Below are 19182 nucleotides of genomic sequence, written 5' to 3'. Positions count from 1 at the left end.
AACTGCACTACAGAAAAACAAGTCAAAAAAATCTGAAAACAATAAACAGTAGCCACTGTAAATCAGTGAGGAGGACTGTCTGCATTAAATGAATGCATGTAGCCTACAAACAAAGCCACAAAATAAATAAATACAGAATGGTGAAAAAACAAATCTCTTAAACAGCAATAATAATAATACTAATCTGACAACAATGGTATCATAATTTTAACTCAAATCTTGATAGATAGATAGATAGATAGATAGATAGATAGATAGATAGATAGATAGATAGATAGATAGATAGATAGATAGATAGATAGATAGATAGATAGATAGATAGATAGATAGATAGATAGATAGATACTCTTACAACAATGGTCTCTATTTAAATGGTATCTATTTAAAAAAAATACGTATATATAAATAAATAATCTGACAGCAATGGTATCAATAGTATAAATTCAAATCATGCTTTAAAAAATAAAACAAAACGTAGGCTATATAAAGCCTAAATAAAAACAAAAACAAACAAATACAACATAAATAACTACAACAAATAAACAAATCGTCTGACTCAATATAATCAAATATATCATAATTTAAACTCCAATCCTTTTCTAACCCCTCCCCCCAAAAAACGTTTAAAAACCTAAATAAAAACAAATATAACATAAATAAATAAACAGAACATACAATCTGACAACAATGGTCTCATAATTTAAACAAATCATGCTTAAAAACAAAACAAAATGGAAAAAAGCAAATAAATAAAATACTAAATAAATAAATGCCATTGAAGTTGAACTCAAACACCACAATGATAATACACATCTGGAATATGTAAACATTGACCGTACTTGTGTCTAAATTTCTAAATGATTTTGTCTGATTTGCTGAATTGGTAAACAAGTGCAAAAGGCAAATGCATTGCTGCCACTGCCACACCTCCCCACCCTTTCACACCTCTTTTCCCATAAACAGATCTGTGGTCTCTCTAATCACCCCATGATTAGCTCATATTTTCACCTCATACAGACATATTTCCATTCTAATGCAGTAGCCTAGAAATGGGTGGACTACAAACGCACCTATTCAGGTGGTAATTGTAAGGCAAACCTGCTTAAGGCATTCAAAAAGTCCAGACATTCCTAGTCCACACACATTTTCAAAGTTAAATAGCTCTAGATTGGTGCACTTATAGGGTAACTTGTTCACATGAGGCTTTGTAATGTTTTATAGGATTAATCATGCTAATCTAAAGAAATTATTGGCAAGTTTTACCCTGAAAGTAACTGTGGTAAACATGTTAAAACAGACAATAGATTAGAGGGATGAGAAGGAACTGCACTAAATGTGAAAAATGTAGCCCATTTTTAGGTTTAAAATATTGATAATCTTTCTATAATCATGTAGGCCTACATGACAAAACCATGGGTGTTGCGTACATCACAAGTAGCCTAATAATTCTATTTAGGCTTATTAAATAGTTCTCACTTTTTTAACATGTGTCAAAAATACAGTTTTTAAATGCGTTTTTTCTTAATGTTGATTTTTTAAGATTAATAGTTCTCTGTTTTATGGAGTTTTATGGAGTTAGTTGTTTTAAATAAAAAAAAATATATATAGATAGAAGTTTCAAAATAATTTGAGTCAAAAGTTTTTAATTTCAAATACGTTTTCAGTGTAATTTTCATCAATAAATAGCCTAATTGTGTCATTTAAAAATGTAAAACGCTAAATGAAAAAATGCAAATATATCATGTAAATGTGAGAATACCTGGCTCAGCTGATGTGGAATGAGGGTGTGGTTTCCAGCTCTCAGAAGCTGCACCTGATTGGTCTGCGCATCTCTTCGCAAATCCGCCCCGCCCACATCCACTCACCTGGCCTTATAAATCACCTTCTCCACGCACTTTTTTTTTATCAGGTCATGTCAAGGGGTCTTTTTGCGTGATTATGAGGAGGAGAGCTATTATCGGCATCTGTTTTCGAGGGTAGTCAAACCCTTTGGGTTTTTGTAGTCAGGTGCTATTCTCTGCACATTTGTTTTTTGCTCTGCGTTCATCCGACAAGGGAATGGCGGATTGGAAGATACCAGTGAGTTACAACTTCAACCCATCTTATCATGCGTATGCATACGGGCTCGTGTATCCGCAGGTGTCTGAGCACGGCCACCCGAATCTGAGCTGGGCCGAGGCCGCGTACGCTCAGTCCGGCGGGGTCACCGCGAGCTATTACTCCTCTCAAACCACACAGCAGTCGGCATCCTGGAGCTCAGAGACCGGCAATGCGAGCAACTACGGCAACTACCCGAGCCACACGCAGAACGGACGGCTCTTCATCTCATATAATAAGACTGAGCCCGATCCAAAGGTCAAAGATGCAGAGCAGGCCAGCAGCGATACACCCAGTGACTCAGAGGCTCATACCCCAGGTAACCCTCCTCTGATCAAGCCTCACGAAATAATTGCAAAGCAAATTTAATCCAAATTCCCTAAAGAAGTAATAAATTGCTCTTTCAACGTAAATAAAAAGGATTTTTCGAAGTTGTAAATAATTCAAAGGTTATTGGAGTACATTTTAGAATATCTGTCTGTTAATGTTTTTCTTTATTTTATATCCTTTCCACTTCTAACAACTTTAGTATGGCGACTTAAATTATTTCAGTTCAAGGCAACATCTTAATGTGTTTGTTTTCCATCTAATGTATGTTTTACAGCTTAATTTCTGTTTATCAAACAATTCTTTCTTTTTTTTTTTTTTTAAGAACACTGTTGTGTATAAACCATACTTTCAGGAAATGCAAGCACATTTATAAACTTAATTTCAAAGGTTTATCAATTCTAGGTACCAAATGGCATAGTCCATGAAGTAAAGCTTTTATTTTCCCCCATTTGTATAGATTCCTGGAGCTCAGGGAGCAGTCGTGAGGGGGGCGCTCTGACCAATCTCAGTCACCCGTCCTGGAAAGATCAGGACTACGAAACGGATAGTGGCAGTCCTGACAGCGGACAACCGATCTCAAACTCCGTCTCTGCTGAAGGAGAGGAGCTGGTGAGTCAGAATTTGGGGGTGGATGCCTTGCCGCCTCTGCCCACGCTGACCACATCTCCAGCCCGACGTCCAGCCCAGCCTCGGAAGACTCGTGCTGCCTTTTCTGAGGAGCAGATGAATGCTCTTATCCACCGGTTTAATGTCCAGAGATACCTCACGCCCGCAGAGATGAAGACTCTGGCTGGAGGGACGGGACTAACATACAAACAGGTTAGTGATATAAAGAGACTGAAGACTGTTGAGAGAATTAAAGCTTTAATGGATTGCTGTTAGTGTCATGATGAATAACGCTTTTTCTTTGCAAAGGTGAAAACGTGGTTTCAAAATCGTAGGATGAAACTCAAGAGGCATCAAAGAGATAGTAGTTGGATGACCGAGAGATACGTCATTAATGCCGTACCAAACACCTCAGCTGCTCATTCTCAGGTGAGCGCGGTTTCATGTCAAACCATGTCATTCCAAACATGCATCTTTCTTCCTTCTGAGGAACACAAAAGATATTAAAGGATTAGTTCACTTTTAAAAAAACTTTTGCTGATAATTTACTCACCCCCATGTCATCCAAGATGTCCATGTCTTTCTTCAGTCAAAAAGAAATTAAGGTTTTTGATAAACATTCCAGGATTTTTCTCCATATAATGGACTTCAATGGTAGCAAAACGGTTCAAGGTCCAAAAGACAGTTTCAGTGCAAACTGTTCAAATGGTTTTAAATGACACCAGACGATGAATAAGGGTCTTATCAAGCGAAACGATCGCTCATTTAAAAAATAAATAACAACGTTTAAGTTTTATAAGCTCACATGCTCGCCTTTCTCTGTTTTGTGTAACTCTCCTGTTCGAACTCGTTCAACAAATCTTTTTCCGAGTCAATTCGTTCATTTCGGTCGTTAAATGACTCGAAAAAAGATTTGTTCATTTTGATGAACGAGTTCGAACAGGAGTCACACAGAACAGAGCAAGGCGGGCATGTGAGCTTATAAAACTTAAACGTTGTTATTTATTTTTTAAATGAGCGATCGTTTCGCGTGATAAGACCCTTATTCATCGTCTGGTGTCATTTAAAACCATTTGAACAGTTTGCAGTTTGCACTGAAACTGTCTTTTGGACCTTGGACCGTTTGGTACCCAGTAAAGTGCATTATATGGAGAAAAATCCTGGAATGTTTTCATCAAAAACCTTAATTTCTTTTCGACTGAAGAAAGACATGGACAACTTGGATGACATGGGGGTGAGTAAATTATCAGCAAGAGTTTTTTTAAAAGTGAACTACTCCTTTAATGTTTTAACCATTTTTGTCCATGCAATTTAAGTCAATGGGGTCCAAGCGAACACCGTTTTTCTCCCCAAAAAAATATTTTCTTTTCAAAGAAAGTGACACGAAGTTTCTCTGTTGCGGTGTTGTTGGTAGAGGAACTATATCTACACTGATGTAATGATTTACAGAGCAAATTATCGTTCCCGAAGGCATTTCAATAGTTTTGATTGTGTCTTAAAGGCACAATGACTACGTTTACAAGCTGTCACTATTCAGGTTTCTGAAACATTCGGAATAACCCATTTACATGCGTAAGCAGAGAGAGTTACTCCTGTATACATGGAATTTGTAATCATTTGGCAATATCCCGATGTAAACGGCGACGCACGTTTAGCGTCTGGACGTACGGACAACCTTAAGACGCAATATGCGTCATTTCCGATTCTTCCTGTATCCAAAAACAACAGCAGCAGCACGCGGATAATGAATAGTTCGGGGCAGATAGCGATCGCATTGGTACTGGTCCAAAAGTATGGTGCTGTGCTGCATCTCATGTTTACTTCTACTTGTTTACTTCCGGTATACTGCATGCAGGTTTTTGTGAAGTTCCTCTACTCAAAAGACCAAGATTCCTTGCGAATAGAACATGCGCAGAACACAAATCAATGTACCTTTTGATGGGGATATGCCGATACGCGTTTACATGACCAAATATTCGGGTTGGAAAAGGCGTAACCCAGGGATCATATTCGGGTTTTTAAAAACAGGAATATTAGCATATTCAGGTTTTTGCCGGTGTTTACATGGCCGTGTCGACCGGGTTATTGCTAATATTCCGGTTTTGAACGGGTTATTGGCTGTTTGTAAGCATAATCATTGATACAAAAAATTATATATATATATTAGGTTTTTCTGTGGAACACAAACACAGATATTTTGAACGTTCAAAATGATTATCCAAGCAATAAAGTCATACAGGTTTAAAACCATGACGTCTACACTGTTGCTTGTTCTGTCTTGTTGGTAGCAGAACTGATCAGTGTGGACGTAGAGCAAGTTATCATCTACAAAGGAGGCATTTCAGTAGTTTGGATAATGTCTTAAAGGCACGATGATACAAATGACCCATCATTAGTTTTAATTTACCCATAATTTGGTGTTTTGTTTTTAAGTTTCAGACTGAAACCGCTCGAGCAAACCAAGATCACTACAGTAACCCTCAGGTGAGAGAGCCTCTGTTCAAGAGGAGTCCTCAACAAACGCCCATCTACCCCAGCTACCCACAGCCACGCTCTCCTTCTCAGGCCACTGCAAGACCCCTGGGAAACTGGCCTCTGCCCCCAGCTGTGACGCACTATGAGTTCCCCAACCCTACTAGCTACATTCAAGCCCGTGATGGTGGCAATGCAGTGAACAAAGGAAGCAGCCCTACTCAAATGGCATCCATGCCGAGTGCCCAATGGTCAACAAAAGGAATGACTTTGCTGTGAGTGCGGCTGCTTGTTGTATATATCCATTGCTTTCACCCCCCGCAGCCTTGGGTACTCCCTGTATTTGTAAATATATAATTTTTGGCAACAAAATGTTGGATATTTTTAGGTGCTGATGTCATGGGTTGCCAATTGGGGTTAAGTGAGACATGTCTCAAGATTTTTTTTGAATCTGTAAAGTTTGCCTTTTTTAAAACTCAGCGCGTTTTATACCGAGATCTATTTTTATAATTTCATTGTACCTTTTCAGAGTATTTAATATCTTGATCCCTCTGCTCTTCCAGGTGCTCGTTTTCTTTTTTTAGATTTAGTCAGGACAAAGTCGATTTCTTAAATGAGTTCCATGAATTTGAATGCAAGGCACTGCTCTACATCTGTGTACAAGAAAAGGTGGTCTGCACTGTGTTTCGTTCTGTGTATCAATTTCCCTGGGTTTTACTGCTTTTCTATGCGATCTGTTACATTTGTGCATTTATGAAATTCTTTGCCCACCTGTATCTGGACTTTAGTAATTGACAAGCTTTGTGCTTGTAAAGTACTCCTGCCCACACAAACAGTTCTTTGACCCAGTTGAGCAATAAATGTTTTATCTGTTCCTAAATTTGTGGCTTTTTTTTGTTTTGTTTTTTCAGCATGTAGTTCTGTATTCAAGTGTTATTTGCCATTTATAGGCCTGCTCAACACTTAAACATACTGCTTTTAATGTATCCTTTAAGTAATTGTTTAATCAGGAACTGGTCATAACTGCAGCCTTGTAGCGGTGTCTTGTGAGTGTGCGTTTACATGACAACGATGTACAAAACTTTTCTTTTTTTTAAACCGATGACAACATTGTCAATGCTCCCTGTTCACACCGATCCTTGAAAATGACGACAGTTTTATGCATTCCAGGTCAGTTGGCAATTGTCACTTCGTAAAGAGCCTGGCCACACGCATTCCTATAGACTGAACACGCATGCGTAAGACGTCCCCGTTTTTGTAGTGTACACAAACTATAATGCTTGTTTTTAAAACCTCGCACTTTTGAAACCTGTTTTTAAAAAAGTCTGTTTTTAGACCCCTAAAATACATTGTCATGTAAATGGATGGCCAAAACAAAGTTTTTAGTTGAAAATAGTGTCATGTAACGGTACATAAATGTCCCCTAAGGGTATGTTTACACAATGTACTAAAAATGGAAGTTTTTCTTTTTTCGTGTACAGACGACAACTTTGTCAATGATACTATTCACAAGGATCTGTGAAAATGACAAAAGGCTGTTATGCTGCCAGGCCAGTAGTTGGCATTGTTACTTTGTAAAGAATTACACGCCTATAGACAACACATGCATGACGTCACCTTTTTCACATTTACTTTGTTGACAGGGGGATAACTATAATAAAATTATTCTTCCACAAAATACATGCATTTTGTTTTTTAACTGCTAAGGGACCAAAAGTTAGTGTACTTTTAAGCAACACAATTGTTTTCTACATTAATTATAAGAAATGTTACTTTAGTGCCAAATCAGCATGGGAATGATTTCTGAAGGATCATTTAAGACTAAAGTAGCTAGTGACTGATGTAATCCTGAGAATAAATTACATTTTAAAATATATTAATATTCAAATAAGAACCTCGTTATCAAATAAATGCTGCATTGGTTAGAGACACTTTCTAAAAATCTCACTGACCCCAAACTTTTGAACGGTAGAACAGATCAAAAGGGCATATCTGACAGCGAGCTTTAAATCCTTTCGTCTTTTCAATTTACCTACATTTATATGATCGACACCACCATTGCATTTCACCCACATTTATTTCTCTTACTGTAATAAAAGTGACTTTATTGAAAACATAGTATATTTACATTTCACCAGATCACAGTTGATGGCGACTTCAGACAATGGTATTGCTTCCATAATCTATTCTTCATTTGATCAGCTTGCTTGTGTTAAACCTTCGTTACAAAACTCAAAATGTGCATATTGCACCATGTACACAATATGGCACATCTCTTTTCCTCAAAGATGATAATATCCTTCCATATAACCACACATCCCCCTTTAATCAAGTAAACTCACCTACAGTACATATAAGTGCTTTATCTTCTCAATGGTCTTCTGAAACAAAGTATGAAGGCCTCTTATTCTTGTCCCCTTATGTCTTGAAACTGACATTTAATCATTGTAGTCACTACATTGACAAAATCCAAAACAGACTTTACAACTTTCAAGTCTTTGATACATGGTAAGCAACATTTTGAAGTATGAAAATCTGACCCTTTCAGCAGCACAAACGATCCAGCTGACTCTCAAATACTTCTGTATTTGATGTGCAGATAATCTAGCAACTATATATCTATGTGAATTTTAAGTATCAGGGTGTTGGTGAGCAAAATGGAATATTAAATTAGTCTTTAGTCTTTAGTCAGTCGCTTTGTCTGTTCCCTATTCCTTTTAAGATTGGCATTGATAGTTTAATATACTTCAGCAACACAAAACCTGCTCATGCAGGGATCCACGAGGAACTGCTCCATGAGTCTCTTTCCCCATTTGAAGGGGGAGGGGGGCATTTTGAGAGGAAACGGCCCTCAGTCCATCTTAAGGCTACGGTAGATGTAACGAATAAAAGCCAGAGATGCCCAGAAGGAGACTGTTCCCAGCATGAGCGAGAAAACAAACGCAGTGAGCAAAGAATATCCGAAGAATTCGACGCTCTGTACAAGGCCGCTCATGTTGGAGCGATTGTGGTAGTAAAAGAGAGAGTAAAGGAATATAAAGATGCCAGTGGAGCCGGTGCTAAGAACACTTCTCCACCACCAGCGGTAGTCCTCGCCTGAGAGCAGGAAGTAGGTGAGGGCCACAGAGATGCAGGCGCCCACCGAGAGCAGGATGGCAAACACGCACAACAGGATGCCGTAGAGTGTGTAGTGTTCACGACCCCACGCAGTGGCAAAGATGTAGTACAGTTCTACTGAGATGGCACTGCAAAGTCAAGAGGAGAAAGGAGATAAAGATATAATATAATATAAAAATATATATATAAAATATGAAAGTGATTTAATTATATTAAAATGTTTTCTTATATGATTTAAAAAAAATCTTTTTAAAATATATTATATTAGCAAGTTTTCATACATAATTATTTATATTTTATTATAATATTTTTATTATATAAGAAACATTTTCAAATATTATATTAGAGCTACAATATGTAATACTTTTTTCCGCCGCTAGGGGTCGCTAACCTCATACAATAACAAAGGCGTAGGTTGATGACGCAGTGATAAGCGGAATGATGGGACTTGCTGTCATGCTGATGGATCTAATAATGTTTATGGATGAGTGAAAACATTCATGTTTTTTAACATGACATATACATTATATATATATATATATTTATATATATAATAGAATATATTATATAAGAAACACTTTCAAATATTATATTAAAATGATTTCTTATTTGTATAACAAAATATTTTTTGAATGTTTTCTTATATATATAAATATTTTTGAATTTGATATATGTTAACATGTTTTCGTAAATAATATATATATATATATATTTTTCTTATATAATATATTTATTAAATATGAAAGGATTTTTAAATGTTATAAATGCTTATTCCATTCTATAATAATACATTCTAATAATATATTTTATATGTATACACACACACACACACACACACACTATAACAATGTATTTAAAAATGTTTTCTTATATAATATATATTATATTTTTACAAGGGATTTTATATTAATATATATTATGCAAGAAAACATGTTTTTAAACGTGTTCTTATATTATGTATTATATATAAAATGATGATAAATATTCTATTATATTCAAAATGGTCATCAAAAGGGATGGAAAATTTACATTTGTATTCAAATATTCCCCTTCATACCCAAATATACCCATTCAAAAACTATACAAAATTTTTAACAATTTTGTAAGCATATTGCGTGGTTGTTCTTGTAGTTTATCTGTGACAATAACGAAATGAAGCATGCCAAATTGTGTGGACATAATTTTTGGCCAGGCTGTCAAAGAAATTATGAACACATGCAAAAACATCCAGAAATTACTTTTGGCCACTACTGTAATACAATTTAAAAATGTTTCCTTTAAGTTTTCTTTGTTTCTTCTACTGTCTGGAAATCATCTGCTAAGACTCACTGCTCTTACCTGAAAGGCAGGAAGCCGCCGATGGCCATGTGCACAGCCGTGTGTTTGTACCAGGGCTGCTGGGGGATCTGGCGAGCTATGTTACGAGTGCGACACGGCGCCTGGAAGTTGCCAGCTCTGTTCTTTCCAACAATCCCACCAATGACGGTGAGAGGGAAGCCCACCAGCACCCAGGCGCCAAGCAGTAGAAGCACGGTGGTGGCCGGCAGGGCCTGGGTCGATCCGCTCCACCAGTGAACGGAGTTCACCACACTCCAGGTGAAGAAGAGGGGGGCTGTACGAATCAGAGCGAGTGAAATATAGAAGAGAAGAACAAAGAGAGCAATGGTGAGTGGGCGAAATGTCAGTTACATTTGCTGATGAAAACACTGTAATTGTGACAGGTAATATGTATGTTGAGATTAACATCTAAAATAAAACACACTGGAATTTGAAAATCATGTTGAGCACATTGCATTGTGGGAAACAATACCCCACACGGTGTGCTCCTGTTGCATAAACCATCTAGATGTATATAAATACAGAAGATTGTTGTGTCTCACCAGAGAAGAGCGCAGAGGTGAGGATAATGTTCCAGACCCAGCGCTGTCCCTGGATCTGTGTGTAGAAGCTGCAGGAACAGTAACCTGACACACAGCTGGTCAGAGCGTACAAAACAATCGCTGCCGAGTTTATGGCACCATGACGATGGACATTGAACATCCCCAGCAGTGCCATGACAATGATTCCTAAAGAAACCGGGAAAGAGGGTTACCTGAAGGTCATGTTCTTCCTATCTGCAACTCACTTCTCATATTCATCCCAATTTCATCCCAAGTACCTAATTGACATGACTGTTTTACACAGAATATTGAAAAATCATCAATGCAAATTAGTGACAGACAAATTGAGGTAAAATAAACAGGGCTGTCAAAGTTAATGCATTAACATGATTAATAAAAAGTTGAACCATGTTATTTTTTGTTTTATACCATAAATACATGTATACCATTATTCAGTTATTATAACTGAGCAGATTTGAGGCTTAACATTATTAGATATTAATATGAATATTTTTAGAATGGAGATGCCATCCTCAAACAAGGCTGTAACCGTGTCTTGAACTAGGTGGGGACTAAAGTTTGAATTATTTTTTTATTTGATTTTTGTTGCAGAAATTAAAAATATATAGTTAAATAAATACATATAATAGGAAAATAAATAAAGGAATAAATGACTTGATTAAATTATTTCTATTTTTGGTCATTTTATTTAAAGGAAATAATTAAAGGATTAATAGGGATTTAAGGGAATAAAGTAAAAGTAAAAAAAAAAAAAAATTGGCTTGATCAATTTAACCTGGTGGAGGAAAACGTTTCCTGACTCGCTCTACAGCTCGTTTTTTCCAGTTTCAGTTTTCAATCCGATCAAGTATTTATATGTCAAACAGATTAGCAAAGGTCTAAAGCACCCGTTACGATCAAAATGAAATTTCAGTCAGATTTGGTTAAATCATTCCGATTGACGTGGTTACATGTGACTTTTATTCCGACTGTGCTACTAGTCCGATTACAAATGGATTATTAGGCTCCATGTAAACGCAGCTAGTGACAAGTGCTGTTAGACCGCTGAAGCAGAGCAGCCTAAACATTTTATTGATTTGTTGTCATCCTAACAACAAAAAGAGCCGTGCGTAATGGAGAAGAGCAGAGCAGCATTATAAATCTTAAATATTGGGGGGACAATTTGGCTATTTCTAATTATTGGGGGGACTTATCTCCCTCACGGCCCTGTCCTCAAATGATATAAGAGTTATTTAGCATGCTCACACCAGCTCATTTGAAAACAGGCATTCATTTAATGATTTGATACATCTCTCTATAGTGCAGCATGTGATACCTGTGGCCAGAGTTAGAAACTGCGCCCCGACCCCTAATACAGCACACAGGAGGCTCTTATATGGTGGGAAGCGAAAGACGTCTGTGTGGATGATTTTCCATCCGTTATCCCCCTGATCCAGATCGTCACAACCACCATCTTCCTCCACATTATACCTGTAGACACAGTGACAGCGTTCCATCAGTCCAGTGTTCATTAATGATCCCTCCCCTTCCTCTATATAGATCATTTACTTATTATAAATACTGGCTATTTCATTGCTTTCACCTGACTTACGATGATAATATACATTATACAAAATCAACAGAAAATAAAAGGCAAGAGTTACACACAATCGTTCAACCGTTTGGGGTCAGTAAAAAGAAATTAATAAGAATAAATGATAATAAAATTATAATAAGACAAATAAATGTTTCTTGAGCACCAAATCAGCATATATGAATGATTTCTGAATGATCGTGACACTAAAGACAGCTTTGCCATCAAATAAATAAATTTATATTAAGATGGAAAACAATTACTTTAAATTGTATTCATACATTTCACAATATTGCAAATAAATGCAACCTTGGTGAGCCGTGAAGTCACAACTTCTTTGTGGATGTGTTGCTCAGGGAGCAACAGAAACAAATTTAATGGTTGACTAATGGAAATATGAGCTCCCTGGAGTACCAAATGTGCTGCTAATTGAATGTGTAATAAACATGTAACATTTTCTTATGAACTTAATTAACCTAAAATTACAGTTTAATTAAGTGCAGTTTGCATGCACAATGTAAACAAACAGACAACAAGATCAGCCAAGAATACCACCTTAAATTGATTCAATAATTAAATGTAAATTGAATATATACTGTATATATACACACACACACACACTGCCCGGCAGTGTTTGAATTTAAATAGACAAATGCTTAAGAGTCTATGATTGGATTATTATTGCAGTGATTATGTTTCTAGCATGTTATATGTTTGGCAACACTTCTAACCCTAATTGACGGAGTGTGTAGCTTTTTTTATTTCTTAAACAACCATGTAGCAAGACACATCATGGCCATATTCCAGGATGACAATGTCAAGATTCATTAGGCTGAATCATTTTATGAATCAAATTGTAAAAGTCTTTGGGATGTGCTGAAATACACTTTACAGACTGTCAATACAAGATCTTGACCAAAATGTATGTATGTAACCTACCTCTTGATGGAAATAACATCACAACATTTATTTCCATCAAGAGGTATAACATGCTAGAAACATAACAATCACTGCAATATTGATTCAATCTTAGACTAAGCATTTGTCTTTGATTGCTTAGCAATCTTAGCATTTGCCTATTTAAATCCAAACAGTGTCTTTTTTTTTTGGCCGGGCAGTGTGTGTGTGTGTGTGTTATATATATGGCCATTTTATAAGTTACACCTGTTCAACTGCTTGTTTACGCAAAATCAGCCAATCACATGGCAGCAACTCAATGCATTTAGGCATGTATACATGGTCAAGATGATCTGCTGAAGTTCAAACTGAGCATCAGAATGGGAAGAAAGGTGATTTAAGTTACTTTGAACGTGGCATGTTTGTTGGTGCCAGATGGACTGGTCTGAGTATTTTAGAAACTGGTGATCCACTGGGATTTTCACACACCACCATCTCTAGGGTTTACAGAGAATGATCCGGAAAAAAAGAGAGAGTATCCAGTAGGGATGTGCCCAAAGCCGAATACTATGTTTAGAAAGGAAATTCTACGGAGCCCCTAAAGCAGGGATAGACAACTTCGGTCCTGGAGGGCCACTTTCCTGCAGAGTTTAGCTCCAACCCTAATTAAACACACACCTGAACAAGGCAATCAAGGTTTTCAGGATTACTAGATAGATACAGGCAGGTGAGTTTTTTTCAGGGCTGAAGCTAAACCCTCCAGGACCGAAGTTGCCTATCCCTGCCCTAAAGGGACATGGTGATATGAGATGAGAGGAAAAAATAATTAATTAATGCCTTTGTGTTTACTCGCAATTACTGTATATAGTTGGGTAATAATATTGTATGTAATTTGCGGGGTATCAGGCAGCCGCTATCGAATTCCTGCATATGTATAGGGAGCGGCGGTACTGATCACACATTTTACAAGAGAAGTTTTTTGTCAGGATCTGTTGCACACTAAATCCTCCAACCTCATCCTGTCAGTCATCTCTCCTTACTATCTTCACATGATAATACAATCTGATGTACTATACTGTAACCGACTACTGCAGCAAGCCTAACCATGTCCCTCTAGGCGGGGCTCCATAAAATGTGATACTCATTTTCCATGCCTTTCTAAGTTTGGATTTAGGCTTTGGGCACATCCCTAATATTCGAGGGAGCGACAGTTTTGTGGGCGAAAATGCCATGTTAATGCCAGAGGTCAGAAGAGAATGGCCAGACTGGTTCGAGCTGATAGGAAGGCAACAGTAACTCAAATAACCACTCGTTACAACCGAGCATCTCTGAACTCACAACACGTCAAACCTTGAAGCAAATGGTCTACAGCAGAGGAAGACACATCGGCCACTCCTGTCAGCTAAGAACAGGAAACTGAGGCTGCAATTCACACAGGCTCCCCAAAATTGGACAATATTAGATTGGAAAAACGTTACCTGATGAGTCTTGATTTCTAACGCAACAATCAGATGGTAGGGTCAGAATTTATTGTAAATAATAAGAAAGCATGGATCCATCCTGCTTTGTAAAAACGGTTCAGGCTCCTGCTGGCAGTGTAATGGCGTGGGGGATATTTTCTTGGCACACAATGGGCCCATTAGTACCAATTGAGCATCGTTTAAACGGCACAGCCTACATGAGTATTGATGCTCCAACCCGGTACTAGCAAGGTGTGCCAAATAAAGTGGCCGGTGAGTGTATAGCCTAGATGTAGGCTCTTTGTGGTGTCCGAGTTACATTGCAATTTGTCATATTAGAAAATGAGCTCACAGGTGTGTTTTACAGCATTATTTTGCAACAGTTTTAAACGCAGCTTATCCAATCAGAATTTAAAGTCCATAAGTAAGGGCTGAAAACTTTTAGCAAGAAAAACGGTTCATTATTAATTAAATACAATTATGTAATCGACCAGATTTGCATATGTGAATGTGACTTCAGATCCCTCCTCACCTGGCAAAGTCATTCTTCAGCACTCTCATGAGGATGATGATGACGAAGCCCAGCAGTAGCACCACCAGCACTAGAGAGTTGATGATGGACAGCCAGTGAATTTCCAGAGTCTTGGGAAAAAAGGAATAGTCTCTGAGGCGCTCTGCTCTGCGTGAATGGGGCAACGTACTCTCAAACCAGCGAACGCTGTAGGTGTGTGTGATGGACAGACCGCCACTGCCAACACCAGCACCATGGCCTGCCCCTCCTTCCTCTAATGGCTCCGGCTTCACATCCTTCACAGACACATTGGCGAAGATCACAGAGTCGCCGTTGTACTCTATATTGAAGTCCAAGTGTGTCCACAATCCCACCTGATGTACAAAAAAGGAATGAAGAGAGACATGATGCTTTATTCACTGAATTAGCATATATCAAAACAGTCAAATAGCACACAGCAGCCTCAAAAAAGATTTGGACACTTAATGTACCGTACGTAATGTACAAACTACCATTCCAGAGTTTAGGGTTGGTAAGATTTTTTTATGTTTTTACTCTCTTATGCTCACTCTCAAGGCTGCATTTATTTGATGGAAAATACAGTAAAACATTAATATTGTGAAAATTATTACAATTTCAAATGACTTATATTCTAATATACTGCAAAATGTACTTTACAACTGTGAAGGCAAAGCTGAAATTTCAGCATCATTACTCCAGACTACTTGGTGCCCAAGAAACATTCCTAAGTATTATCAATGTAGAAAATGTTTTTGTGTAAATGATTACTAAGATTAAACTAAGATTCTTTGATTAATAGAAAGTTAAAACATAAAACTATTAATTAAAACTATTTAACTAAAAACTATTATAAAAGCTTACTGACCTTAAACTTTTGAACAGAAGTGTTGTGTACATACATATTTAATATTCAGGCATGTGATCAGCGAAAGACAAAAAAAGAAGGAAAACCTGAAAAAACAGCGCTGTCCTCCACTCTTAAACATGCAGCGCATCAGACTATATATTTATATAATGAGTTACATCACAACCGTTGTGATTTGATGATCGAACTAAGCCAAATCACATTCTCACAACCATGCATTGTCAAAATTCATAAAAAAGTTATCAGGCAACTGGCGAGTAACACCGTTTCAACAGATTTTTACTTGCATTTGGTGCTTTGAACCCTGGCTAAGATGCTGTGGGTGTCCCACAGATGGCGTGGTAAGCTCGTGCAACGCTGTCAGAAGCAGACCGTGCATGAAACAAATGTATTCGAAAACATAACAAATTGGCAGTTGATTTAGCAATTGTTTAAGGCCATTTCACGATTTCAATCACCATACAGTACCCAACCGACACCCCCAACCCCCCAACCACTTTTATACGGGAAAATCCCATCCCTGAATATTTTTAAAACTAACAAACGTTTTTGGTAAAAACAACAGTGCGTGTTTTGATTTATTCTTATCTAATGTAAAGAAATGCGTACATTTAAAATTGCGGCAAAGTGCCCAAACACTTTTTGCGGCCACTGAATGTGTGCGAGTGAGTGAGTGAGTGATGGAGACATAGAAAAAGACCTTGTGGCTGTGAGGCAGGAATCCACTCTCTTCCATGTATCCCACAAAACCCCAGATGGGAATTTCATCAAGGACAAACTCAAAGTAATACAGCTCCTCAACAGCTTCTCGCAACTGATCCACCTGTAGTTTCAAAAATGCATAAAATATAAGACATCTGAAGCCATTTCTATACATCTCTGCCGTTTCCTCTTCTTTGACATTCAAATGTGTGAAATCCTGTTCCAGGAGATCTGGCCTCCTGCACAGTTTAGTTCCAACCCTCCACCACACCCATCACTCTCAAATGAACCTGAAAACCCTGACTAGCTGGTTCAGCCATGTTTGATTAGAGCCTGAGCAGGATAGAGATGCCCTGCCATACGTTTTGCTTATAATTTCCCAAAATGTTGCATGCCTAGTGCCATTAACAAAATCAGGAACTTAAAATCTTAAAAAATCTTAAAAACTTAAAAAAAGTATTTTATGCTCTAAATAAGGGGCTGTTTACACGACACCGTTTTCAACTAAAAACATAAAACTTTGTATGCGCTTTGGCCGTTCGTTTACACGACTACGGCGCTTTGGCCGTTTGTTTACACGAATACGGCGTTTTGGGTGCCTGAAAATGCAAAGTTTTAAAAATGGGTTTCAAAGTGCAAATTTTTGTAAATAATGTAAACAGCAAAAACACGAATCTCTGAAGACGATGACGTCATGCACACGCATAAAACGTGTTCAGTCTATAGTGTTTCATCACCTGGCAGCAGAATACAGCGTTTTTATTAGTTTTCGCAGATCCGTGTAAACGGAGATCGTTTTGACAATCTGTACGTTGAAAACTCAAAGGAGAAAAACTTCTCAGTTTTAAGCATATCGTTGTCGTGTAAACGTACCCTAAGATTGCATTTTAAAAATGTTCTGAATGACTGCATTGCTACCTCTTTCTCAGAGAGAGTGAGTTTGCATAGCGGCAGTCGCTCTGTGTTTTCCTTGAAGCGGATGTTGTAAAGAGACTCAGCCATACGGTCTCCATCCAACACCTCTCCCAGACTCAAGGCTTTATGATGGACCTGCAAACAAATCAATCATCCACAAGGTGATAGAGCTGCACTAACAGTACATTTTATTGACATGTATTGCACCATAAGGTCATAAAGCAAGCACAATAATAGATCCAGATAATACTGATTAGTGCAGTGCACACTCACCTCTTTAGGTCTGCAGACTGGCAGAGTGTAATAGTGATAGGTTTCCTGGGGATTGTGATATGGACCAACTTTGTTAACGTACAGGGTCACCGGATCGCCTTGCTTGTAACTGACTGCCCAGCCAAAGTGAGGCAGCAGGCACAGAACCAGCACACAGAGCCTCATGGATCGACCAGCGACACGCAGGCCTGAATGTTCCAGTCTTGCTGTCATGACACCTGTTGGTGAGCAAATCAAGACTGTAAGGGGTCAACAACTATGCAGGCAACAAAAAACATTTACATAGTTATTTTAAATGGCTCATGGTTGACAGGTCCTGCGGTTTAACATGCTAGACTCCATCTAGAACCTTTTTAAACAGTGAGGGTGAGTAAATGATGACACATTTCATTTTTGGGTGATCTATCCCTTTACTTCATGATTTCATTTTGGGGTGAACTGTCCCTTTAAGAGAAATGGTAACAAACGTTTAAGGATATATATATATTATGCATCAACTACATATAATACTTCACTCGAATGACATAATTACATAATTGTTCAATATGGAAGCAAATATAGGTAAATAAATGGACAATGTAATGTAAAGAAAATGGTGTGAAGTCGCGTTATTTGAAGGTTTCCTTATTACATGATTGTAATTACACAAATAAGTACTTAGTAAAATGAATTTACAACATATAGCTTAACTTACTATAGAGCTAGTGTTATACATAATTATACATAATTTACTGTTATTAGTTATTACTATAGTAAGTACATGTAATATGTGTAACGACACTGTAAAATAAAGTGTTACAGAAATCAGTTCTTATGGAGTCTCCTAATGGAAGAATTGGACCATTTCCCCAACGTCCTCCGCTAGATTCATTTAAATTAGTTTTAATAGGTTAAATAAACAGATGTAGCTAGCATCCTTCAGACATAAACAAATGAGAAACAAATCGCACTATAAACCCTTTCGTCTACTAAGATGCTTTACATACTTCCGCATCCGAGAAATGCACCAAACCTGTTTCAGATGCTTCCTCGGATTCCTCAGAATCGCTTCTTTCTTTTCAAAATCCAGTCAACAGCACACGCGTATGTGTAATGTCATATCTGACCATTGCTGGTGATTGAAGATATCCAGTCTTTGCTTTTACGCGATGAAACAGCCAAAAGGTCGAGAGCAGCAGCGGCGAACAGCGAATCCACGTCACCTTAAAAAATAAAAACACCCTTTTTGGGATCTTCCGGGGTGGGCGTGGCTACAGCGCCTGCTTCAAAAACCCTCGGATTCTTTAAATCACAACTTTAAGTGAGGGTTCAAATGTTTTCCGTGCATGTTAATAGGTGATAATCATTACCAGGAACATCGGTGTCATCATTTCTTCTCTCTCGTGGATGTTTCGCCAGTCCTGACTAATCGCTCGAGATGCATGTCCGTTGTTCTTCCTTGC

General features: G+C 37.7%; 2 protein-coding genes and 1 non-coding gene across 4 annotated transcripts; 2 read left to right on the top strand and 1 right to left on the bottom strand.

Annotated features, from left to right (window-relative positions):
• Positions 1 to 1882: 1882 nt before the first annotated feature.
• Positions 1883 to 5869, top strand: nanog (nanog homeobox). Its single transcript, XM_056254161.1, has 4 exons — positions 1883 to 2416; positions 2885 to 3246; positions 3343 to 3462; positions 5467 to 5869. The coding sequence occupies exons 1-4, from the start codon at positions 2059 to 2061 to the stop codon at positions 5782 to 5784; spliced, it is 1158 nt and encodes a 385-aa protein (XP_056110136.1). The 5' UTR covers positions 1883 to 2058; the 3' UTR covers positions 5785 to 5869.
• On the top strand, positions 5286 to 5415 carry LOC130087726 (small Cajal body-specific RNA 11). Its single transcript, XR_008807381.1, has one exon. It is a non-coding gene; the product is annotated as a small Cajal body-specific RNA 11 (non-coding RNA).
• Positions 5870 to 7563: 1694 nt separating the features above from the next.
• Positions 7564 to 18997, bottom strand: tm9sf1 (transmembrane 9 superfamily member 1). 2 transcript variants are annotated; one of them, XM_056254151.1, is made up of 9 exons: positions 18727 to 18997; positions 17741 to 17958; positions 17471 to 17602; positions 16551 to 16673; positions 14986 to 15338; positions 11839 to 11993; positions 10503 to 10688; positions 9961 to 10234; positions 7564 to 8750 (listed from the first exon to the last, which is right to left on the bottom strand). In XM_056254151.1, the coding sequence occupies exons 2-9, from the start codon at positions 17951 to 17953 to the stop codon at positions 8357 to 8359; spliced, it is 1830 nt and encodes a 609-aa protein (XP_056110126.1). In that variant the 5' UTR covers positions 17954 to 17958; positions 18727 to 18997; the 3' UTR covers positions 7564 to 8356. The 2 variants fall into 2 exon arrangements, with proteins under 2 accessions (XP_056110126.1, XP_056110125.1); XM_056254150.1 differs by having other exon boundaries at positions 18753 to 18997.
• Positions 18998 to 19182: the final 185 nt, after the last annotated feature.

This window comes from Rhinichthys klamathensis, unplaced genomic scaffold, assembly GCF_029890125.1.
Source record: "Rhinichthys klamathensis goyatoka isolate OS25496 unplaced genomic scaffold, OSU_Roscu_1.1 h1tg000110l_1, whole genome shotgun sequence".
NCBI classification, from domain to species: Eukaryota; Metazoa; Chordata; class Actinopteri; order Cypriniformes; family Leuciscidae; genus Rhinichthys; species Rhinichthys klamathensis.
Note: the sequence above shows the minus strand (reverse complement) of the source record. Positions and strands in the feature narration are given on the sequence as shown.

Coding starts and splice junctions, on each gene's coding strand:
- nanog (XM_056254161.1), top strand. CDS start 2,059: ATGGCGGATTGGAAGATACCAGTGAGTTACAACTTCAACCCATCTTAT. Junction 2,417..2,884: donor CTCAGAGGCTCATACCCCAG/GTAACCCTCCTC, acceptor CCATTTGTATAG/ATTCCTGGAGCTCAGGGAGC. Junction 3,463..5,466: donor CCTCAGCTGCTCATTCTCAG/GTGAGCGCGGTT, acceptor TTTGTTTTTAAG/TTTCAGACTGAAACCGCTCG.
- tm9sf1 (XM_056254151.1), bottom strand. CDS start 17,953: ATGACAGCAAGACTGGAACATTCAGGCCTGCGTGTCGCTGGTCGATCC. Junction 15,339..16,550: donor TCCTGCCTCACAGCCACAAG/GTCTTTTTCTAT, acceptor TTTGTACATCAG/GTGGGATTGTGGACACACTT. Junction 10,235..10,502: donor CACCTCTGCGCTCTTCTCTG/GTGAGACACAAC, acceptor TGATTCGTACAG/CCCCCCTCTTCTTCACCTGG.